The sequence below is a fragment of the Notolepis coatsorum genome (genome assembly GCF_963971535.1).
Source record: "Notolepis coatsorum genome assembly, chromosome: 11".
Classification (NCBI taxonomy): Eukaryota; Metazoa; Chordata; class Actinopteri; order Aulopiformes; family Paralepididae; genus Notolepis; species Notolepis coatsorum.
Genome location: NC_140175.1, coordinates 124,077,964 through 124,104,329, shown reverse-complemented (window position 1 = coordinate 124,104,329; position 26,366 = coordinate 124,077,964). Strand labels below are relative to the sequence as shown.

At 48.2% G+C, this 26,366-nt stretch overlaps 2 protein-coding genes across 2 annotated transcripts in view; one reads left to right on the top strand and one right to left on the bottom strand.

Annotated features, from left to right (window-relative positions):
* Window positions 1–26,366, top strand: part of pip5kl1 (phosphatidylinositol-4-phosphate 5-kinase-like 1) — a gene marked incomplete at both ends in the record, with an annotated part of 469,911 nt that overhangs the window by 180,961 nt on the left and 262,584 nt on the right. The gene's annotated exons all lie outside the window — the stretch shown is intronic.
* The window catches only part of LOC311236449 (uncharacterized protein), a gene marked incomplete at its 5' end in the record, with an annotated part of 67,545 nt that overhangs the window by 39,299 nt on the left and 1,880 nt on the right, over window positions 1–26,366 (bottom strand). The window contains 3 exons of the mRNA XM_084324130.1: window positions 4,098–4,226; window positions 8,336–8,470; window positions 18,654–18,800. Coding sequence (XP_084180256.1) covers window positions 4,098–4,226; window positions 8,336–8,470; window positions 18,654–18,800 — 411 coding nt within the window. The remainder of the gene's footprint in view (window positions 1–4,097; window positions 4,227–8,335; window positions 8,471–18,653; window positions 18,801–26,366) is intronic.

Here is a 26,366-nt window from a genome sequence, read left to right as displayed (position 1 = left end):
CGCGAGCGCCTCAAAACGCACTCAGGGGTCAAGGAGTCACGGCCCTCAGCACCTGTCGCCTCCATCTTAATATATATCAGCCAGGCTAGAGTGGCTTCTAAACTAGATTACAAGGCAGTGGTTCTGTCATCTTCTCCAGTGTGTTGAGGCTCATTCTGGGTTTACTTCCATGTCTGTCTGTCTGTCTGTCTGTCTGTCTGTCTGTCTGTCTGTCTGTCTGTCTGTCTGTCTGTCTGTCTGTCTGTCTGTCTGTCTGTCTGTCTGTCTGTCTGTCTGTCTGTCTGTCCGTCCGTCCGTCCGCCCTAATGTCTATATATAGATAATATATAGATTTTTGATTGACTCATTCCACTGTTATCTCCCTGCCTATAGAATATGGAACTCTGGACTAAAGCATCTCCTGGGGGTTCTTGCTCTACTATAACTATATACTATAACTATATATACTATATGTGATCTGTGGCTTAGTGGGGATCTATTCACGCCTTGCTTTAAACAAACATGGTTTGCTTATATTTCTGTATAGTAGTCTGTAATGATCATTAACACAGTGGTTCTAGCGACATTGACAAACAGTGGCTCAGGAGGTAGAGCGGCCGTCTGGTAGTTGGAAGGTTCCCGGTTTGATTCCTGCTCCGAGCGGGTAGCATGTCCTTGAGCAAGACACTTAACCCCTAATTGCTCCCGATGAGCAAGTTGACACCGTCTGTGTGTGAATGTGTGAGTGAATGGGTGAATGTGAGAACAGAGGACAGACTTGTGGACAGACTTGTCTTTCTTGCCTGCAACTTAAAGTAATGGCTTTGCTTGTCCAAATGACAATACTGACCAAATTGAGATTTATTTTTCTCTTGTCCATTCATATATACATATTGTTTAATACTTATAACAATATCGATAATTATAGATATCGAGTGATATGATATCATTATCGATATCGTGATATCATTTTTGGCCATATCGCCCATCCCTAGCAGATTGAAAGGGGACAGTATAGACAGTAGAGACAGTAGAGACAGTAGAGCCAGTAGAGCCAGTAGAGACAGTAGAGACAGTAGGGACAGTAGAGACAGTAGAGACAGTAGAGACAGTAGAGCCAGTAGAGACAGTAGAGACAGTAGAGCCAGTAGAGAAAGTAGAGACAGTAGAGACAGTAGAGCCAGTAGAGACAGTAGAGACAGTAGAGACAGTAGAGACAGTAGATACAGTAGATACAGTAGAGACAGTAGAGACAGTAGAGACAGTAGGGACAGTAGAGACAGTAGGGACAGTCGAGACAGTAGAGACAGTAGGGACAGTAGAGCCAGTAGAGACAGTAGAGACAGTAGAGACAGTAGGGACAGTAGAGACAGTAGAGACAGTAGAGACAGTAGGGACAGTAGAGACAGTAGAGACAGTAGAGACAGTAGAGACAGTAGGGACAGTAGGGACAGTAGAGACAGTAGAGACAGTAGAGACAGTAGAGACAGTAGGGACAGTAGGGACAGTAGAGACAGTAGGGACAGTAGGGACAGTAGAGACAGTAGAGACAGTAGAGACAGTAGAGACAGTAGAGACAGTAGGGACAGTAGAGACAGTAGAGACAGTAGAGCCAGTAGGGACAGTAGGGACAGTAGAGACAGTAGAGACAGTAGAGACAGTAGAGACAGTAGAGACAGTAGAGCCAGTAGAGCCAGTAGAGACAGTAGGGACAGTAGAGACAGTAGAGACAGTAGAGACAGTAGAGACAGTAGAGACAGTAGAGCCAGTAGAGACAGTAGGGACAGTAGAGACAGTAGAGACAGTAGAGACAGTAGAGACAGTAGGGACAGTAGAGACAGTAGAGACAGTAGAGACAGTAGAGACAGTAGGGACAGTAGGGACAGTAGAGACAGTAGAGACAGTAGAGACAGTAGAGACAGTAGAGACAGTAGAGACAGTAGGGACAGTAGGGACAGTAGAGACAGTAGAGACAGTAGAGACAGTAGAGACAGTAGGGACAGTAGAGACAGTAGGGACAGTAGGGACAGTAGAGACATTAGGGACAGTAGAGACAGTAGAGCCAGTAGAGCCAGTAGAGACAGTAGAGCCAGTAGAGACAGTAGAGACAGTAGAGCCAGTAGAGCCAGTAGAGCCAGTAGAGCCAGTAGAGCCAGTAGAGCCAGTAGAGACAGTAGAGACAGTAGAGACAGTAGGGACAGTAGGGACAGTAGAGACAGTAGAGACAGTAGAGCCAGTAGAGACAGTAGAGCCAGTAGAGCCAGTAGAGCCAGTAGAGACAGTAGAGACAGTAGAGACAGTAGAGACAGTAGGGACAGTAGGGACAGTAGAGCCAGTAGAGCCAGTAGAGACAGTAGAGACAGTAGAGACAGTAGGGACAGTAGGGACAGTAGAGACAGTAGAGACAGTAGGGACAGTAGGGACAGTAGAGACAGTAGAGACAGTAGAGACAGTAGAGCCAGTAGAGACAGTAGAGCCAGTAGAGACAGTAGAGACAGTAGAGACAGTAGAGACAGTAGAGACAGTAGAGACAGTAGAGACAGTAGAGACAGTAGAGCCAGTAGAGACAGTAGAGACAGTAGAGACAGTAGAGCCAGTAGGGACAGTAGAGACAGTAGGGACAGTAGGGACAGTAGAGACAGTAGAGCCAGTAGACAGTAGAGCCAGTAGAGACAGTAGGGACAGTAGAGACAGTAGAGCCAGTAGAGACAGTAGAGACAGTAGAGACAGTAGAGACAGTAGAGACAGTAGAGACAGTAGGGACAGTAGAGACAGTAGAGACAGTAGAGACAGTAGGGACAGTAGAGACAGTAGAGACAGTAGAGACAGTAGAGACAGTAGAGACAGTAGAGACAGTAGAGCCAGTAGGGACAGTAGAGACAGTAGAGACAGTAGAGACAGTAGAGACAGTAGAGCCAGTAGAGACAGTAGGGACAGTAGGGACAGTAGAGACAGTAGAGACAGTAGAGACAGTAGAGCCAGTAGAGCCAGTAGAGACAGTAGAGACAGTAGAGCCAGTAGAGACAGTAGGGACAGTAGAGACAGTAGGGACAGTAGAGACAGTAGAGACAGTAGAGACAGTAGAGACAGTAGGGACAGTAGAGACAGTAGAGCCAGTAGAGACAGTAGGGACAGTAGAGACAGTAGAGACAGTAGAGACAGTAGAGACAGTAGAGACAGTAGAGCCAGTAGAGACAGTAGAGACAGTAGAGCCAGTAGAGACAGTAGGGACAGTAGAGACAGTAGAGACAGTAGAGACAGTAGAGACAGTAGAGACAGTAGATATAGTAGAGACAGTAGAGATAGTAGAGACAGTAGAGACAGTAGGGACAGTAGAGACAGTAGGGACAGTAGGGACAGTAGAGACAGTAGAGACAGTAGAGACAGTAGGGACAGTAGAGACAGTAGGGACAGTAGAGACAGTAGAGACAGTAGGGACAGTAGATACAGTAGAGACAGTAGATACAGTAGAGACAGTAGAGACAGTAGAGACAGTAGAGACAGTAGAGACAGTAGAGACAGTAGAGCCAGTAGAGACAGTAGAGACAGTAGAGCCAGTAGAGACAGTAGAGACAGTAGGGACAGTAGAGACAGTAGAGACAGTAGGGACAGTAGAGACAGTAGAGACAGTAGGGACAGTAGGGACAGTAGAGACAGTAGAGCCAGTAGAGACAGTAGGGACAGTAGAGACAGTAGAGACAGTAGGGACAGTAGAGACAGTAGAGACAGTAGAGCCAGTAGAGACAGTAGGGACAGTAGAGACAGTAGAGACAGTAGAGACAGTAGAGACAGTAGAGCCAGTAGAGACAGTAGAGACAGTAGAGCCAGTAGAGACAGTAGAGACAGTAGGGACAGTAGAGACAGTAGAGACAGTAGGGACAGTAGAGACAGTAGAGACAGTAGAGACAGTAGAGACAGTAGAGACAGTAGAGACAGTAGAGACAGTAGAGACAGTAGGGACAGTAGAGACAGTAGAGACAGTAGAGCCAGTAGAGACAGTAGGGACAGTAGAGACAGTAGAGACAGTAGGGACAGTAGAGACAGTAGAGCCAGTAGAGACAGTAGGGACAGTAGAGACAGTAGAGACAGTAGGGACAGTAGAGACAGTAGAGACTCACGCTGGGAGCAGTCTCTGCCGACCCAGCCCGGGTAGCACTGACAGGAGCCGTCGATAGGGTTGCAGGTTCCGTTGTTGGTGCAGCTACAGGTCCAGGCGCAGTTCTTACCGAACCTACCGCTGGGGCAGACTGTGGAAGAACATATTAACAATAAACTTTAATAATACAGAACCAAGCATTTCACTGTAATGTGCTTTATACGTGACAAATACACTTTCTTTGTATAGCACCTTTCATACAAGCAGCTTAAAGCTTCACAGTGAAAACAAGTCCCTAGTTCTGCTACTGGACCCTAGTTCTGCTACTGGACCCTAGTTCTGCTACTGGACCCTAGTTCTGCTACTGGACCCTAGTTCTGCTACTGGACCCTAGTTCTGCTACTGGACTCTAGTTCTGCTACTAGACTCTAGTTCTGCTACTGGACCCTAGTTCTGCTACTGGACCCTAGTTCTGCTACTGGACCCTAGTTCTGCTACTGGACCCTAGTTCTGCTACTGGACTCTAGTTCTGCTACTGGACCCTAGTTCTGCTACTGGACCCTAGTTCTGCTACTGGACCCTAGTTCTGCTACTGGACCCTAGTTCTGCTACTGGACCCTAGTTCTGCTCAGACCCTAGTTCTGCTACTGGACCCTAGTTCTGCTACTGGACCCTAGTTCTGCTACTGGACCCTAGTTCTGCTACTGGACCCTAGTTCTGCTACTGGACCCTAGTTCTGCTACTGGACTCTAGTTCTGCTACTGGACTCTAGTTCTGCTACTGGACCCTAGTTCTGCTACTGGACCCTAGTTCTGCTACTGGACCCTAGTTCTGCTACTGGACCCTAGTTCTGCTACTGGACCCTAGTTCTGCTACTGGACTCTAGTTCTGCTACTGGACTCTAGTTCTGCTCAGACCCTAGTTCTGCTACTGGACCCTAGTTCTGCTACTGGACCCTAGTTCTGCTACTGGACCCTAGTTCTGCTACTGGACCCTAGTTCTGCTACTGGACCCTAGTTCTGCTACTGGACCCTAGTTCTGCTACTGGACTCTAGTTCTGCTACTGGACTCTAGTTCTGCTACTGGACCCTAGTTCTGCTCAGACCCTAGTTCTGCTACTGGACCCTAGTTCTGCTACTGGACCCTAGTTCTGCTACTGGACCCTAGTTCTGCTACTGGACCCTAGTTCTGCTACTGGACCCTAGTTCTGCTACTGGACCCTAGTTCTGCTACTGGACCCTAGTTCTGCTACTGGACCCTAGTTCTGCTACTGGACCCTAGTTCTGCTACTGGACCCTAGTTCTGCTACTGGACCCTAGTTCTGCTACTGGACTCTAGTTCTGCTACTGGACCCTAGTTCTGCTACTGGACCCTAGTTCTGCTACTGGACCCTAGTTCTGCTACTGGACCCTAGTTCTGCTACTGGACTCTAGTTCTGCTACTGGACTCTAGTTCTGCTACTGGACCCTAGTTCTGCTACTGGACCCTAGTTCTGCTCAGACCCTAGTTCTGCTACTGGACTCTAGTTCTGCTACTGGACCCTAGTTCTGCTACTGGACCCTAGTTCTGCTACTGGACCCTAGTTCTGCTCAGACCCTAGTTCTGCTACTGGACCCTAGTTCTGCTACTGGACTCTAGTTCTGCTACTGGACCCTAGTTCTGCTACTGGACCCTAGTTCTGCTACTGGACCCTAGTTCTGCTACTGGACTCTAGTTCTGCTACTGGACTCTAGTTCTGCTACTGGACTCTAGTTCTGCTACTGGACTCTAGTTCTGCTACTGGAGTCTAGTTCTGCTACTGGACTCTAGTTCTGCTACTGGACCCTAGTTCTGCTACTGGACCCTAGTTCTGCTACTGGAGTCTAGTTCTGCTACTGGACCCTAGTTCTGCTACTGGACTCTAGTTCTGCTACTGGACTCTAGTTCTGCTACTGGACTCTAGTTCTGCTACTGGACTCTAGTTCTGCTACTGGACTCTAGTTCTGCTACTGGACTCTAGTTCTGCTACTGGACGCTAGTTCTGCTCAGACCCTGGTCCCTGCGGTGGGAGAATGGTCCCTGGTTCTGGGGTCCTGCACTGAAATCCAGATCAATAAATCCTCTGTGCACACTGAAATCCAGATCAATAAATCCTCTGTGCACACTGAAATCCAGATCAATAAATCATCTGTGCACACTGAAATCCAGATCAATAAATCATCTGTGCATACTGAAATCCAGATCAATAAATCCTCTGTGCACACTGAAATCCAGATCAATAAATCCTCTGTGCATACTGAAATCCAGATCAATAAATCCTCTGTGCACACTGAAATCCAGATCAATAAATCATCTGTGCATACTGAAATCCAGATCAATAAATCATCTGTGCACACTGAAATCCAGATCAATAAATCCTCTGTGCATACTGAAATCCAGATCAATAAATCATCTGTGCACACTGAAATCCAGATCAATAAATCCTCTGTGCACACTGAAATCCAGATCAATAAATCATCTGTGCACACTGAAATCCAGATCAATAAATCATCTGTGCATACTGAAATCCAGATCAATAAATCCTCTGTGCACACTGAAATCCAGATCAATAAATCCTCTGTGCATACTGAAATCCAGATCAATAAATCCTCTGTGCACACTGAAATCCAGATCAATAAATCCTCTGTGCACACTGAAATCCAGATCAATAAATCCTCTGTGCACACTGAAATCCAGATCAATAAATCCTCTGTGCACACTGAAATCCAGATCAATAAATCCTCTGTGCACACTGAAATCCAGATCAATAAATCCTCTGTGCACACTGAAATCCAGATCAATAAATCCTCTGTGCATACTGAAATCCAGATCAATAAATCCTCTGTGCACACTGAAATCCAGATCAATAAATCCTCTGTGCACACTGAAATCCAGATCAATAAATCCTCTGTGCATACTGAAATCCAGATCAATAAATCCTCTGTGCACACTGAAATCCAGATCAATAAATCCTCTGTGCACACTGAAATCCAGATCAATAAATCCTCTGTGCATACTGAAATCCAGATCAATAAATCCTCTGTGCACACTGAAATCCAGATCAATAAATCCTCTGTGCACACTAGAGGCTGACATGTGAGTGGATTTTGACTCCCGCTCCTTCCCACTCCCACAGAAATAATCCCATCCCATCCCAATCCTGAGTGAGAGTTTAAAAAAAATCCCACTCCCTCCCACTCCCACAGAGACTGATCCCACTCCCTCCCACTCCCACAGAGACTGATCCCACCCCCTCCCACTCCCACAGAGACTGATCCCACTCCCTCCCACTCCCACAGAGACTGATCCCACTCCCTCCCACTCCCACAGAGACTGATCCCACTCCCTCCCACTCCCACAGAGACTGATCCCACTCCCTCCCACTCCCACAGAGACTGATCCCACTCCCTCCCACTCCCACAGAGACTGATCCCACTCCCTCCCACTCCCGCCCGAATCCTGTTGATTTTGTTGTCATAGTTCCCACTCCCTTCTGCTCCCGTTGACGTTTACTCCCGGTCCTGCCCAATCACGTGATTCAAGGTGAATTTGACTCCCATCCCATGGGAATCCCGAAAAAATGTCATCCTCTAGTGCACACTGAAATCCAGATCAATAAATCCTCTGTGCATACTGAAATCCAGATCAATAAATCATCTGTGCACACTGAAATCCAGATCAATAAATCCTCTGTGCATACTGAAATCCAGATCAATAAATCATCTGTGCATACTGAAATCCAGATCAATAAATCCTCTGTGCATACTGAAATCCAGATCAATAAATCATCTGTGCACACTGAAATCCAGATCAATAAATCCTCTGTGCATACTGAAATCCAGATCAATAAATCCTCTGTGCATACTGAAATCCAGATCAATAAATCCTCTGTGCACACTGAAATCCAGATCAATAAATCCTCTGTGCATACTGAAATCCAGATCAATAAATCATCTGTGCATACTGAAATCCAGATCAATAAATCATCTGTGCACACTGAAATCCCGATCAATAAATCATCTGTGCACACTGAAATCCAGATCAATACATCCTCTGTGCATACTGAAATCCAGATCAATAAATAATCACACTGAAATCCAGATCAATAAATCATCACACTGAAATCCAGATCAATAAATCATCACACTGAAATCCAGATCAATAAATCATCATACTGAAATCCAGATCAATAAATCATCACACTGAAATCCAGATCAATAAATCCTCACACTGAAGACTCACCTTCGTTGCAGAGCGCCCCTTTGAACCCTGGGAGACAGTCACACTGGCCGGAGACGTGGTGACAGGGCCCGTTGCTGTGGACACACTGTGGGCAGGCCTGGCTGCAGCGGTGGCCGAAATACCCCGGGGAGCAGACTACAGGAAACAGGAAGTCATGCCAGTTAGGGTACCTTGTGTATATAGTATATAGTATAATGGCCAGGTCTTGCTCGAAAAAGAGATCTTTGATCTCAAGTGACTACCTGGTCAAATAAAGGTTAAATAAAAATATTCAGTTTCAAATTCTTTATTATATTTATTGTAACGTATAATATAACCGAATTTCCTCAAGGGGATCAATGAAGGAATATCTTATCTTATCTTAAAGAGACACTTAGACCCAAATCTGACTCCTTTTAAAATGGAGTGTAAACGGTGAAGACGTCGCAGCACAGATGAAGGTGATACTCAGAGCAACAGGTCTCTTATCGTGAGGGACGTGACGCCACAGAGAATACTGTCAACTGAGCTCAGTGGAATATATCTTTTGATAAATCTCTCCATTTCATGTGCTGACAAGTGACATTTTGTGTCAGGGTGATATATCGTTGGTAGGCAATAAATGTCATGTAAGTGAAACAAGCAGAACAAGAGAAGGCCAAACGTTTTATAATTGACCATAATAGCTGCACATAATCTAATAAAATCAAATGTAATAAAGGCTTCTTTTTTATGACCAGTGACATGAAAAGGCCACCAAGTACAACCAAGTACTTTACATTACTGTTACATTTTATTACATGATCTAGCCAAGAGATCAGCTGGCCTGCAATAAATAAAGTAATGAGATATTCCAGTGGTTTCCAAAAGTATTTTTAGCCAGGCCCCCTGGGGTAATGAACATTAAATATTTTACAGAGCTTTGAAAACCATCTGTTTTGTACTTTTGGCATCAGCTAACTAGCTCGCTATCACAGGCACTATAACTGATATAGTGTGACGGCAATCTAGCAACAGTGTTTGTTTACAGTTCTCGTGTGAAAAACATCTTAAATCTGAATACATTTGTTCCGCTCTGATATTTTGTTCCACTGGTCGTCTCTCATAGCCAGACCTCTCTCCACACTGTGTTAGCCAGCAGTCCACTAGACCAGGGGTTCCCAAACCTTTCAGGCTGCGACCCAAAAATAACGGGGTCAGAGAGCCGCGACCCCCACTATTATAGGAGGTAAAAAAAAGAAATTACAAAAAAATAAAAATTGAATTTTTTATTTTATTTTTTATAAATGGAAATGTGTGGTTGAAACATGCAAACGTTCAAACGCACACACATTAATAAGCATTGGAGGCTTTTAACCAGGGCCGGACTGGGGAAATCATTCAGGACAGGAAATATAGTACAAAATATAGCCCCAGTCAGGCCACTTTTTAAGCGGGGGGTGACGGTCCCCCACCAGGACATTTCTTGTTACAAAGACTTCATTTCTTGCATTCTGGTGCAGGCATTTTTTTATTTGTACCCTTTAAATGCCAGTGTTTGTGATGGCATCACAAATTATTGTTAAAAAACAGGCTAGCATATATATGTATGATTAGCAACAACACTGATTTTGATGGATTTTCTTTTTTTTTGTAATGTCAGATTGAAAACAATACAATATTTTATTCAACTTCAGCCCTGATCATAACACCACATATTAATTTTATAATTCTAACCCTTTAAATGCCAGTGTGTGTGATGGCATATATTTCCAATATATCAAATGCAAAGTAGATTTATCTGGGGGGGATTATTACAGGCTAGCATGTGTCAATGATTAGCAACAACAGTTTTTTGTAAGGGTCCCGCCTCCACCAATCACATGCGGCTCCTTTTGTGTGTGTGTGTGTGTGTGTGTGTGTGTGAGAGCAAGAGAGAGAGAGAGAGAGATAGTTCTCCAACTTGTGTGAGTTGCAGTGATCTCCTGGTTGTTCCCCATCTAGGTTATCTAACTATTGCGCTGCTGCAACTACACTGCTAAACTGCTGCTGCAACACTGTCCTGGCCTGCTTCTAAGTTCAGTGGCCTGACTGCAATTTTTATTTTTATTTTTTTAATCATCTGGCTATCTGCTGGTTAGCCAGCAGTCCACTAGACCAGCAGGAACAACCAGACCTCTCTCTGTGTTAGGCAGCAGTCCACTAGACCAGCAGGAACAACCAGACCTCTCTCTGTGTTAGCCAGCAGTCCACTAGACCAGCAGGAACAACCAGACCTCTCTCTCACTGTGTTAGCCAGCAGTCCACTAGACCAGCAGGAACAACCAGACCTCTCACTGTGTTAGCCAGCAGTCCACTAGACCAGCAGGAACAACCAGACCTCTCACTGTGTTAGCCAGCAGTCCACTAGACCAGCAGGAACAACCAGACCTCTCTCTGTGTTAGCCAGCAGTCCACTAGACCAGCAGGAACAACCAGACCTCTCACTGTGTTAGCCAGCAGTCCACTAGACCAGCAGGAACAACCAGACCTCTCTCTCACTGTGTTAGCCTGCAGTCCACTAGACCAGCAGGAACAACCAGACCTCTCTCTCACTGTGTTAGCCAGCAGTCCACTAGACCAGCAGGAACAACCAGACCTCTCTCTCACTGTGTTAGCCAGCAGTCCACTAGACCAGCAGGAACAACCAGACCTCTCTCTCACTGTGTTAGCCAGCAGTCCACTAGACCAGCAGGAACAACCAGACCTCTCTCTCACTGTGTTAGCCAGCAGTCCACTAGACCAGCAGGAACAACCAGACCTCTCACTGTGTTAGCCAGCAGTCCACTAGACCAGCAGGAACAACCAGACCTCTCTCTCACTGTGTTAGGCAGCAGTCCACTAGACCAGCAGGAACAACCAGACCTCTCTCTCACTGTGTTAGCCAGCAGTCCACTAGACCAGCAGGAACAACCAGACCTCTCTCTCACTGTGTTAGCCAGCAGTCCACTAGACCAGCAGGAACAACCAGACCTCTCTCTCACTGTGTTAGCCAGCAGTCCACTAGACCAGCAGGAACAACCAGACCTCTCTCTCTCTGTGTTAGCCAGCAGTCCACTAGACCAGCAGGAACAACCAGACCTCTCACTGTGTTAGCCAGCAGTCCACTAGACCAGCAGGAACAACCAGACCTCTCTCTCACTGTGTTAGCCAGCAGTCCACTAGACCAGCAGGAACAACCAGACCTCTCTCTCTCTGTGTTAGGCAGCAGTCCACTAGACCAGCAGGAACAACCAGACCTCTCTCTCTCTGTGTTAGCCAGCAGTCCACTAGACCAGCAGGAACAACCAGACCTCTCACTGTGTTAGCCAGCAGTCCACTAGACCAGCAGGAACAACCAGACCTCTCTCTCTCTGTGTTAGCCAGCAGTCCACTAGACCAGCAGGAACAACCAGACCTCTCTCTCACTGTGTTAGCCAGCAGTCCACTAGACCAGCAGGAACAACCAGACCTCTCTCTCACTGTGTTAGCCAGCAGTCCACTAGACCAGCAGGAACAACCAGACCTCTCTCTCTCTGTGTTAGGCAGCAGTCCACTAGACCAGCAGGAACAACCAGACCTCTCTCTGTGTTAGCCAGCAGTCCACTAGACCAGCAGGAACAACCAGACCTCTCTCTCACTGTGTTAGCCAGCAGTCCACTAGACCAGCAGGAACAACCAGACCTCTCTCTGTGTTAGCCAGCAGTCCACTAGACCAGCAGGAACAACCAGACCTCTCTCTCACTGTGTTAGCCTGCAGTCCACTAGACTAGCAGGAACAACCAGACCTCTCTCTCACTGTGTTAGCCAGCAGTCCACTAGACCAGCAGGAACAACCAGACCTCTCTCTGTGTTAGCCAGCAGTCCACTAGACCAGCAGGAACAACCAGACCTCTCACTGTGTTAGCCAGCAGTCCACTAGACCAGCAGGAACAACCAGACCTCTCTCTCTCTGTGTTAGCCAGCAGTCCACTAGACTAGCAGGAACAACCAGACCTCTCTCTCACTGTGTTAGCCTGCAGTCCACTAGACTAGCAGGAACAACCAGACCTCTCTCTCACTGTGTTAGCCTGCAGTCCACTAGACTAGCAGGAACAACCAGACCTCTCTCTCACTGTGTTAGCCAGCAGTCCACTAGACCAGCAGGAACAACCAGACCTCTCTCTCTCTGTGTTAGGCAGCAGTCCACTAGACCAGCAGGAACAACCAGACCTCTCTCTGTGTTAGCCAGCAGTCCACTAGACCAGCAGGAACAACCAGACCTCTCTCTCACTGTGTTAGCCAGCAGTCCACTAGACCAGCAGGAACAACCAGACCTCTCTCTGTGTTAGCCAGCAGTCCACTAGACCAGCAGGAACAACCAGACCTCTCTCTCACTGTGTTAGCCTGCAGTCCACTAGACTAGCAGGAACAACCAGACCTCTCTCTCACTGTGTTAGCCAGCAGTCCACTAGACCAGCAGGAACAACCAGACCTCTCTCTGTGTTAGCCAGCAGTCCACTAGACCAGCAGGAACAACCAGACCTCTCACTGTGTTAGCCAGCAGTCCACTAGACCAGCAGGAACAACCAGACCTCTCTCTCTCTGTGTTAGCCAGCAGTCCACTAGACTAGCAGGAACAACCAGACCTCTCTCTCACTGTGTTAGCCTGCAGTCCACTAGACTAGCAGGAACAACCAGACCTCTCTCTCACTGTGTTAGCCTGCAGTCCACTAGACTAGCAGGAACAACCAGACCTCTCTCTCACTGTGTTAGCCAGCAGTCCACTAGACCAGCAGGAACAACCAGACCTCTCACTGTGTTAGCCAGCAGTCCACTAGACCAGCAGGAACAACCAGACCTCTCTCTCACTGTGTTAGCCTGCAGTCCACTAGACCAGCAGGAACAACCAGACCTCTCTCTCACTGTGTTAGCCAGCAGTCCACTAGACCAGCAGGAACAACCAGACCTCTCTCTCACTGTGTTAGCCAGCAGTCCACTAGACCAGCAGGAACAACCAGACCTCTCTCTCTCTGTGTTAGCCAGCAGTCCACTAGACCAGCAGGAACAACCAGACCTCTCTCTCACTGTGTTAGCCAGCAGTCCACTAGACCAGCAGGAACAACCAGACCTCTCTCTCACTGTGTTAGCCAGCAGTCCACTAGACCAGCAGGAACAACCAGACCTCTCACTGTGTTAGCCAGCAGTCCACTAGACCAGCAGGAACAACCAGACCTCTCTCTCTCTGTGTTAGCCAGCAGTCCACTAGACCAGCAGGAACAACCAGACCTCTCACTGTGTTAGCCAGCAGTCCACTAGACCAGCAGGAACAACCAGACCTCTCTCTCTCTGTGTTAGCCAGCAGTCCACTAGACCAGCAGGAACAACCAGACCTCTCACTGTGTTAGCCAGCAGTCCACTAGACCAGCAGGAACAACCAGACCTCTCTCTCACTGTGTTAGGCAGCAGTCCACTAGACCAGCAGGAACAACCAGACCTCTCTCTCACTGTGTTAGCCAGCAGTCCACTAGACCAGCAGGAACAACCAGACCTCTCTCTCACTGTGTTAGCCAGCAGTCCACTAGACCAGCAGGAACAACCAGACCTCTCTCTCACTGTGTTAGCCAGCAGTCCACTAGACCAGCAGGAACAACCAGACCTCCACACTGTGTTAGCCAGCAGTCCACTAGACCAGCAGGAACAACCAGACCTCTCACTGTGTTAGCCAGCAGTCCACTAGACCAGCAGGAACAACCAGACCTCTCTCTCTCTGTGTTAGCCAGCAGTCCACTAGACCAGCAGGAACAACCAGACCTCTCACTGTGTTAGCCAGCAGTCCACTAGACCAGCAGGAACAACCAGACCTCTCTCTCACTGTGTTAGCCAGCAGTCCACTAGACCAGCAGGAACAACCAGACCTCTCTCTCACTGTGTTAGGCAGCAGTCCACTAGACCAGCAGGAACAACCAGACCTCTCTCTCTCTGTGTTAGGCAGCAGTCCACTAGACCAGCAGGAACAACCAGACCTCTCACTGTGTTAGGCAGCAGTCCACTAGACCAGCAGGAACAACCAGACCTCTCACTGTGTTAGCCAGCAGTCCACTAGACCAGCAGGAACAACCAGACCTCTCTCTGTGTTAGCCAGCAGTCCACTAGACCAGCAGGAACAACCAGACCTCTCTCTCACTGTGTTAGCCAGCAGTCCACTAGACCAGCAGGAACAACCAGACCTCTCTCTGTGTTAGCCAGCAGTCCACTAGACCAGCAGGAACAACCAGACCTCTCTCTCTCTGTGTTAGCCAGCAGTCCACTAGACCAGCAGGAACAACCAGACCTCTCTCTCACTGTGTTAGCCAGCAGTCCACTAGACCAGCAGGAACAACCAGACCTCTCTCTCACTGTGTTAGCCAGCAGTCCACTAGACCAGCAGGAACAACCAGACCTCTCTCTCACTGTGTTAGGCAGCAGTCCACTAGACCAGCAGGAACAACCAGACCTCTCTCTCACTGTGTTAGGCAGCAGTCCACTAGACCAGCAGGAACAACCAGACCTCTCTCTCACTGTGTTAGCCAGCAGTCCACTAGACCAGCAGGAACAACCAGACCTCTCACTGTGTTAGCCAGCAGTCCACTAGACCAGCAGGAACAACCAGACCTCTCTCTCACTGTGTTAGCCAGCAGTCCACTAGACCAGCAGGAACAACCAGACCTCTCTCTCACTGTGTTAGCCAGCAGTCCACTAGACCAGCAGGAACAACCAGACCTCTCTCTCACTGTGTTAGCCAGCAGTCCACTAGACCAGCAGGAACAACCAGACCTCTCTCTCACTGTGTTAGGCAGCAGTCCACTAGACCAGCAGGAACAACCAGACCTCTCTCTCACTGTGTTAGCCAGCAGTCCACTAGACCAGCAGGAACAACCAGACCTCTCACTGTGTTAGGCAGCAGTCCACTAGACCAGCAGGAACAACCAGACCTCTCTCTCACTGTGTTAGCCAGCAGTCCACTAGACCAGCAGGAACAACCAGACCTCTCTCTCACTGTGTTAGCCAGCAGTCCACTAGACCAGCAGGAACAACCAGACCTCTCTCTCTCTGTGTTAGCCAGCAGTCCACTAGACCAGCAGGAACAACCAGACCTCTCTCTCTCTGTGTTAGCCAGCAGTCCACTAGACCAGCAGGAACAACCAGACCTCTCACTGTGTTAGGCAGCAGTCCACTAGACCAGCAGGAACAACCAGACCTCTCTCTCTCTGTGTTAGCCAGCAGTCCACTAGACCAGCAGGAACAACCAGACCTCTCTCTCACTGTGTTAGGCAGCAGTCCACTAGACCAGCAGGAACAACCAGACCTCTCTCTCACTGTGTTAGCCAGCAGTCCACTAGACCAGCAGGAACAACCAGACCTCTCTCTCTCTGTGTTAGCCAGCAGTCCACTAGACCAGCAGGAACAACCAGACCTCTCTCTCTCTGTGTTAGCCAGCAGTCCACTAGACCAGCAGGAACAACCAGACCTCTCACTGTGTTAGCCAGCAGTCCACTAGACCAGCAGGAACAACCAGACCTCTCTCTCACTGTGTTAGCCAGCAGTCCACTAGACCAGCAGGAACAACCAGACCTCTCTCTCACTGTGTTAGCCAGCAGTCCACTAGACCAGCAGGAACAACCAGACCTCTCTCTCACTGTGTTAGCCAGCAGTCCACTAGACCAGCAGGAACAACCAGACCTCTCTCTCTCTGTGTTAGCCAGCAGTCCACTAGACCAGCAGGAACAACCAGACCTCTCTCTCTCTGTGTTAGCCAGCAGTCCACTAGACCAGCAGGAACAACCAGACCTCTCTCTGTGTTAGCCAGCAGTCCACTAGACCAGCAGGAACAACCAGACCTCTCACTGTGTTAGCCAGCAGTCCACTAGACCAGCAGGAACAACCAGACCTCTCACTGTGTTAGGCAGCAGTCCACTAGACCAGCAGGAACAACCAGACCTCTCACTGTGTTAGCCAGCAGTCCACTAGACCAGCAGGAACAACCAGACCTCTCTCTGTGTTAGCCAGCAGTCCACTAGACCAGCAGGAACAACCAGACCTCTCTCTCACTGTGTTAGCCAGCAGTCCACTAGACCAGCAGGAACAACCAGACCTCTCTCTGTGTTAGCCAGCAGTCCACTAGACCAGCAGGAACAACCAGACCTCTCTCTCTCTGTGTTAGCCAGCAGTCCACTAGACCAGCAGGAACAACCAGACCTCTCTCTCACTGTGTTAGCCAGCAGTCCACTAGACCAGCAGGAACAACCAGACCTCTCTCTCACTGTGTAAGCCAGCAGTCCACTAGACCAGCAGGAACAACCAGACCTCTCTCTCACTGTGTTAGGCAGCAGTCCACTAGACCAGCAGGAACAACCAGACCTCTCTCTCACTGTGTTAGGCAGCAGTCCACTAGACCAGCAGGAACAACCAGACCTCTCTCTCACTGTGTTAGCCAGCAGTCCACTAGACCAGCAGGAACAACCAGACCTCTCACTGTGTTAGCCAGCAGTCCACTAGACCAGCAGGAACAACCAGACCTCTCTCTCACTGTGTTAGCCAGCAGTCCACTAGACCAGCAGGAACAACCAGACCTCTCTCTCACTGTGTTAGCCAGCAGTCCACTAGACCAGCAGGAACAACCAGACCTCTCTCTCACTGTGTTAGCCAGCAGTCCACTAGACCAGCAGGAACAACCAGACCTCTCTCTCACTGTGTTAGGCAGCAGTCCACTAGACCAGCAGGAACAACCAGACCTCTCTCTCACTGTGTTAGCCAGCAGTCCACTAGACCAGCAGGAACAACCAGACCTCTCACTGTGTTAGGCAGCAGTCCACTAGACCAGCAGGAACAACCAGACCTCTCTCTCACTGTGTTAGCCAGCAGTCCACTAGACCAGCAGGAACAACCAGACCTCTCTCTCACTGTGTTAGCCAGCAGTCCACTAGACCAGCAGGAACAACCAGACCTCTCTCTCTCTGTGTTAGCCAGCAGTCCACTAGACCAGCAGGAACAACCAGACCTCTCTCTCTCTGTGTTAGCCAGCAGTCCACTAGACCAGCAGGAACAACCAGACCTCTCACTGTGTTAGGCAGCAGTCCACTAGACCAGCAGGAACAACCAGACCTCTCTCTCTCTGTGTTAGCCAGCAGTCCACTAGACCAGCAGGAACAACCAGACCTCTCTCTCACTGTGTTAGGCAGCAGTCCACTAGACCAGCAGGAACAACCAGACCTCTCTCTCACTGTGTTAGCCAGCAGTCCACTAGACCAGCAGGAACAACCAGACCTCTCTCTCTCTGTGTTAGCCAGCAGTCCACTAGACCAGCAGGAACAACCAGACCTCTCTCTCTCTGTGTTAGCCAGCAGTCCACTAGACCAGCAGGAACAACCAGACCTCTCACTGTGTTAGCCAGCAGTCCACTAGACCAGCAGGAACAACCAGACCTCTCTCTCACTGTGTTAGCCAGCAGTCCACTAGACCAGCAGGAACAACCAGACCTCTCTCTCACTGTGTTAGCCAGCAGTCCACTAGACCAGCAGGAACAACCAGACCTCTCTCTCACTGTGTTAGCCAGCAGTCCACTAGACCAGCAGGAACAACCAGACCTCTCTCTCACTGTGTTAGCCAGCAGTCCACTAGACCAGCAGGAACAACCAGACCTCTCTCTCTCTGTGTTAGCCAGCAGTCCACTAGACCAGCAGGAACAACCAGACCTCTCTCTCTCTGTGTTAGCCAGCAGTCCACTAGACCAGCAGGAACAACCAGACCTCTCTCTGTGTTAGCCAGCAGTCCACTAGACCAGCAGGAACAACCAGACCTCTCTCTGTGTTAGCCAGCAGTCCACTAGACCAGCAGGAACATATGAGTTATAAGGACATCTGTTTTCTCCGCACCCCCTCTGCAGTTCCACCAGGCGTTTGTTCATAAACGACATCTTTAGGACAAAACACACGGATATAAATCACGCTGAAGACCATCAAGGCCCAGTCCTAGGTAAAATAAGGTCACTCTTATCATGTCATGTCTACTCTGAAATGAAAGAAGGAGAAAAGGAAGGAAAAAACGAACCTTACTGTCTTCTACTATCATGCACTCTTCCACTAATTAATCTTCCTTGCCTATATTACTACCTACTATACTAACATGTCTCTACTACTCTGCACTCAACACTGCAGCACCCAAGTTTCAACACTGTTTGATGGACATTGTCACTCAGCTGATAAGAGTTGTACCTTTCCTTCCTGCTGACTTGTCCTACAGAACTTGTACAGTAAGTCACTTTGGATAAAAGCGTTCAGCTAAATGACTAAATGTAAACAATGTCAAATGTAAATGCTCTCACTCCTCTGGCAGGTGGTCCCTCGGAACCCAGGGGCACATTCACAGGTGCCCTCGTCCGGAGAGCAGGAGGCCCCGTTCTTACAGTTGCAGGGCAGGGAGCAGTTGGGGCCCCAGCGGCCCTCAGCACACACGCTGTCACAGTGGATACCTGGAGACAACAACAACAACAACAACAACAACACACGCTGTCACAGTGGATACCTGGAGACAACAACAACAACAACAACAACAACACACGCTGTCACAGTGGATACCTGGAGACAACAACAACAACACACGCTGTCACAGTGGATACCTGGAGACAACAACAACAACACACGCTGTCACAGTGGATACCTGGAGACAACAACAACAACAACAACAACAACACACGCTGTCACAGTGGATACCTGGAGACAACAACAACAACACACGCTGTCACAGTGGATACCTGGAGACAACAACAACACACGCTGTCACAGTGGATACCTGGAGACAACAACAACAACAACAACACACGCTGTCACAGTGGATACCTGGAGACAACAACAACAACAACAACACACTGTCACAGTGGATACCTGGAGACAACAACAACAACAACAACACACTGTCACAGTGGATACCTGGAGACAACAACAACAACAACACACGCTGTCACAGTGGATACCTGGAGACAACAACAACAACAACAACACACTGTCACAGTGGATACCTGGAGACAACAACAACAACAACAACAACACACTGTCACAGTGGATACCTGGAGACAACAACAACAACAACAACACACGCTGTCACAGTGGATACCTGGAGACAACAACAACAACAACACACGCTGTCACAGTGGATACCTGCAGACAACAACAACAACAACAACAACAACACACGCTGTCACAGTGGATACCTGGAGACAACAACAACAACAACAACAACAACACACGCTGTCACAGTGGATACCTGGAGACAACAACAACAACAACAACAACACACACTGTCACAGTGGATACCTGGAGACAACAACAACAACACACGCTGTCACAGTGGATACCTGGAGACAACAACAACAACAACAACAACACACGCTGTCACAGTGGATACCTGGAGACAACAACAACAACAACAACACACGCTGTCACAGTGGATACCTGGAGACAACAACAACAACACACGCTGTCACAGTGGATACCTGGAGACAACAACAACAACAACAACACACGCTGTCACAGTGGATACCTGGAGACAACAACAACAACAACAACACACGCTGTCACAGTGGATACCTGGAGACAACAACAACAACACACGCTGTCACAGTGGATACCTGGAGACAACAACAACAACAACACACGCTGTCACAGTGGATACCTGGAGACAACAACAACAACAACACACGCTGTCACAGTGGATACCTGGAGACAACAACAACAACACACACTGTCACAGTGGATACCTGGAGACAACAACAACAACAACACACGCTGTCACAGTGGATACCTGGAGACAACAACAACAACAACACACTGTCACAGTGGATACCTGGAGACAACAACAACAACAACACACGCTGTCACAGTGGATACCTGGAGACAACAACAACAACAACACATGCTGTCACAGTGGATACCTGCAGAGACAACAACAACAACACACTGTCACAGTGGATACCTGGAGACAACAACAACAACACACGCTGTCACAGTGGATACCTGGAGACAACAACAACAACACACACTGTCACAGTGGATACCTGGAGACAACAACAACAACAACACACTGTCACAGTGGATACCTGCAGAGACAACAACAACAACACACGCTGTCACAGTGGATACCTGGAGACAACAACAACAACACACACTGTCACAGTGGATACCTGGAGACAACAACAACAACAACACACTGTCACAGTGGATACCTGCAGAGACAACAACAACAACACACGCTGTCACAGTGGATACCTGGAGACAACAACAACAACAACACACACTGTCACAGTGGATACCTGGAGACAACAACAACAACACACGCTGTCACAGTGGATACCTGGAGACAACAACAACAACAACACACGCTGTCACAGTGGATACCTGGAGACAACAACAACAACAACACACGCTGTCACAGTGGATACCTGGAGACAACAACAACAACAACACACGCTGTCACAGTGGATACCTGGAGACAACAACAACAACAACACACGCTGTCACAGTGGATACCTGGAGACAACAACAACAACAACACACGCTGTCACAGTGGATACCTGGAGACAACAACAACAACAACAACACACGCTGTCACAGTGGATACCTGGAGACAACAACAACAACAACAACACACGCTGTCACAGTGGATACCTGGAGACAACAACAACAACACACGCTGTCACAGTGGATACCTGGAGACAACAACAACAACAACACACGCTGTCACAGTGGATACCTGGAGACAACAACAACAACAACAACACACGCTGTCACAGTGGATACCTGGAGACAACAACAACAACAACAACACACGCTGTCACAGTGGATACCTGGAGACAACAACAACAACAACACACGCTGTCACAGTGGATACCTGGAGACAACAACAACAACAACAACAACAACAACACACACTGTCACAGTGGATACCTGGAGACAACAACAACAACAACAACAACAACAACACACACTGTCACAGTGGATACCTGGAGACAACAACAACAACAACAACAACAACAACACACACTGTCACAGTGGATACCTGGAGACAACAACAACAACAACACACGCTGTCACAGTGGATACCTGGAGACAACAACAACAACAACAACACACTGTCACAGTGGATACCTGGAGACAACAACAACAACAACACACACTGTCACAGTGGATACCTGGAGACAACAACAACAACAACACACGCTGTCACAGTGGATACCTGGAGACAACAACAACAACACACACTGTCACAGTGGATACCTGGAGACAACAACAACAACACACACTGTCACAGTGGATACCTGGAGACAACAACAACAACACACGCTGTCACAGTGGATACCTGCAGACAACAACAACAACAACACACGCTGTCACAGTGGATACCTGGAGACAACAACAACAACACACGCTGTCACAGTGGATACCTGGAGACAACAACAACAACAACAACACACACTGTCACAGTGGATACCTGGAGACAACAACAACAACACACGCTGTCACAGTGGATACCTGGAGACAACAACAACAACAACACACTGTCACAGTGGATACCTGCAGACAACAACAACAACAACACACGCTGTCACAGTGGATACCTGGAGACAACAACAACAACACACGCTGTCACAGTGGATACCTGGAGAGACAACAACAACAACAACACACGCTGTCACAGTGGATACCTGGAGACAACAACAACAACAACACACGCTGTCACAGTGGATACCTGCAGACAACAACAACAACAACACACGCTGTCACAGTGGATACCTGGAGACAACAACAACAACACACGCTGTCACAGTGGATACCTGGAGACAACAACAACAACACACGCTGTCACAGTGGATACCTGGAGAGACAACAACAACAACAACACACGCTGTCACAGTGGATACCTGGAGACAACAACAACAACACACACTGTCACAGTGGATACCTGGAGACAACAACAACAACACACGCTGTCACAGTGGATACCTGGAGACAACAACAACAACAACACACGCTGTCACAGTGGATACCTGGAGACAACAACAACAACACACGCTGTCACAGTGGATACCTGGAGACAACAACAACAACACACGCTGTCACAGTGGATACCTGCAGACAACAACAACAACAACAACACACGCTGTCACAGTGGATACCTGGAGAGACAACAACAACAACAACACACGCTGTCACAGTGGATACCTGGAGACAACAACAACAACACACACTGTCACAGTGGATACCTGGAGACAACAACAACAACACACGCTGTCACAGTGGATACCTGGAGACAACAACAACAACAACACACGCTGTCACAGTGGATACCTGCAGACAACAACAACAACAACACACGCTGTCACAGTGGATACCTGCAGACAACAACAACAACAACACACGCTGTCACAGTGGATACCTGCAGACAACAACAACAACAACACACGCTGTCACAGTGGATACCTGGAGACAACAACAACAACACACACTGTCACAGTGGATACCTGGAGACAACAACAACAACACACGCTGTCACAGTGGATACCTGGAGACAACAACAACAACACACGCTGTCACAGTGGATACCTGGAGACAACAACAACAACAACAACACACGCTGTCACAGTGGATACCTGGAGACAACAACAACAACAACACACTGTCACAGTGGATACCTGGAGACAACAACAACAACACACGCTGTCACAGTGGATACCTGGAGACAACAACAACAACACACACTGTCACAGTGGATACCTGGAGACAACAACAACAACAACACACGCTGTCACAGTGGATACCTGGAGACAACAACAACAACAACACACGCTGTCACAGTGGATACCTGGAGACAACAACAACAACACACGCTGTCACAGTGGATACCTGGAGACAACAACAACAACACACACTGTCACAGTGGATACCTGGAGACAACAACAACAACACACGCTGTCACAGTGGATACCTGGAGACAACAACAACAACACACACTGTCACAGTGGATACCTGCAGAGACAACAACAACAACACACACTGTCACAGTGGATACCTGGAGACAACAACAACAACACACACTGTCACAGTGGATACCTGGAGACAACAACAACAACACACGCTGTCACAGTGGATACCTGCAGACAACAACAACAACACACACTGTCACAGTGGATACCTGGAGACAACAACAACAACAACACACACTGTCACAGTGGATACCTGGAGACAACAACAACAACACACACTGTCACAGTGGATACCTGGAGACAACAACAACAACACACACTGTCACAGTGGATACCTGGAGACAACAACAACAACAACACACTGTCACAGTGGATACCTGGAGACAACAACAACAACACACGCTGTCACAGTGGATACCTGGAGACAACAACAACAACACACACTGTCACAGTGGATACCTGGAGACAACAACAACAACAACACACACTGTCACAGTGGATACCTGGAGACAACAACAACAACACACGCTGTCACAGTGGATACCTGGAGACAACAACAACAACAACACACTGTCACAGTGGATACCTGGAGACAACAACAACAACAACACACGCTGTCACAGTGGATACCTGGAGACAACAACAACAACAACACACTGTCACAGTGGATACCTGGAGACAACAACAACAACAACACACGCTGTCACAGTGGATACCTGGAGACAACAACAACAACAACACACGCTGTCACAGTGGATACCTGGAGACAACAACAACAACAACAACACACACTGTCACAGTGGATACCTGCAGAGACAACAACAACAACACACGCTGTCACAGTGGATACCTGGAGACAACAACAACAACAACACACGCTGTCACAGTGGATACCTGGAGACAACAACAACAACAACAACACACACTGTCACAGTGGATACCTGGAGACAACAACAACAACAACACACGCTGTCACAGTGGATACCTGGAGACAACAACAACAACAACAACACACGCTGTCACAGTGGATACCTGGAGACAACAACAACAACACACACTGTCACAGTGGATACCTGGAGAGACAACAACAACAACAACACACGCTGTCACAGTGGATACCTGAAGACAACAACAACAACACACGCTGTCACAGTGGATACCTGGAGACAACAACAACAACACACGCTGTCACAGTGGATACCTGGAGAGACAACAACAACAACACACGCTGTCACAGTGGATACCTGGAGACAACAACAACAACACACACGCTGTCACAGTGGATACCTGGAGACAACAACAACAACAACACACACTGTCACAGTGGATACCTGCAGAGACAACAACAACAACACACGCTGTCACAGTGGATACCTGGAGACAACAACAACAACAACACACTGTCACAGTGGATACCTGCAGAGACAACAACACAGTCTCAGGCCATGTCCAGACGAAACCGATTTCGGTCGTATCAGTCAAAGTATTTGATCGTATGCACCTTTCATCCACACGGAGCTGCGTTTCTGGCAGCATGAAGACGCTATTTTCTGAAACCGGGTCCCAGAGTCGGAAATTCTGAAGACGCCCCCCTTGCGTCGCCGTCTTTACAAGCAATACGAGTCTTTTCCTGAACCGATTACGCGATAACCCACCTCTCCCTTAACCCAGCCAAACATCACAACAATGGCATGTACAGAGTAGTTGCGTTCGTGTTACAGAAGCTATTGAGCTTGATTGGGCTTTTACAGCTAAATGTACTGCGCCTGTCGACAACAGATTGACATCTCCCTTAATCCGCATGCAAACGCAGCCAACAAAAAAATAAACATGATACATATATGTCTTATATGTACAGATAAGAAGTGTTTATTGTGGCGGCTACGTGGCGCAGTGGGCAAGGCGCTCGCAACGAATGCTGGAGACTAGGCTCGAACAGGATGCCTCCTGTTCGAGCCCCGCTCTCCACATTGCTTTCAGTTTAGCTGGTCGTCCACAGTAATACACATTGGCCGTATTACGGGGAGGGAAACTGAAGGGTGGGGATCGGGCGTTGTGGACAGCGACTCCTACAGGTCGGTTGGTGCGCCTGCGCAGTAGAATCAAGAAGCGACGGGGGCGGGGCCCCTCCAAAGTCCAGACTCTCGACGCTGAAAGATCGAGCCGCGCAGGTGAAAAGATGCGACGGCTGTTACCTCGAGTATCGGAGGGGACTCGTGCTCTGTATGGCTTAGTCCACATTGCAGCCGGCTTGTGGGAGGCAAGAAACAACGTTCGAAGACAGGGGAGGGTTGAATTGGATGATACGAAAATTGGGATGGGAGAAAAATAGAAAATGGGAGAAAAAGTGGATAAAAAAAAAAAGTGTTTATTAAACACCGGGAGGCTACTGTGATGAAATACACGTTACTAGCTAGAGATTAGCATCACATAGTGGGCCTTTTTCTGAAAACCCAAGTAGTAGCCAAGCACATAATTGTTCCATAGCATACGCTCCCGTTGATCATGACAAATCCTATCTTACCTTGACGATTAAAAATCCTCCTTAATTTAGTAAATAGTATCCCCACGGCTGGTGTTGAGCTGTAGCCAGCCAGCTAGCGTTGATGCTATTCAATGCTATCAATATTAGCTAAATAGCCAACCAACTAAATACAATAGACAGTGGTATCCTGAGGTAACGTTAAATACAGACAACTTTTGCTACAATAAGACAGTGCACAATGTGCACACACAAACACACACACACACTCACTCACACACACACACACACACACACACACACACACACACACACACACACACACACACACACACACACACACACACACACACACACACACTCACTCACTCACTCACTCACACACAAATACACTCACACACACACACACACACACACACACACACACACACACACACACACCCTCACACCCTCACACACACACACACACTCACTCCCACACAAACACACACACACGTAAACATAAACAAACACTGTTTTCTACTGCCATATATGCAAAAAGGTTACTCTCTCTCTGTCTCTCTCTCGCTCTCTCTCTC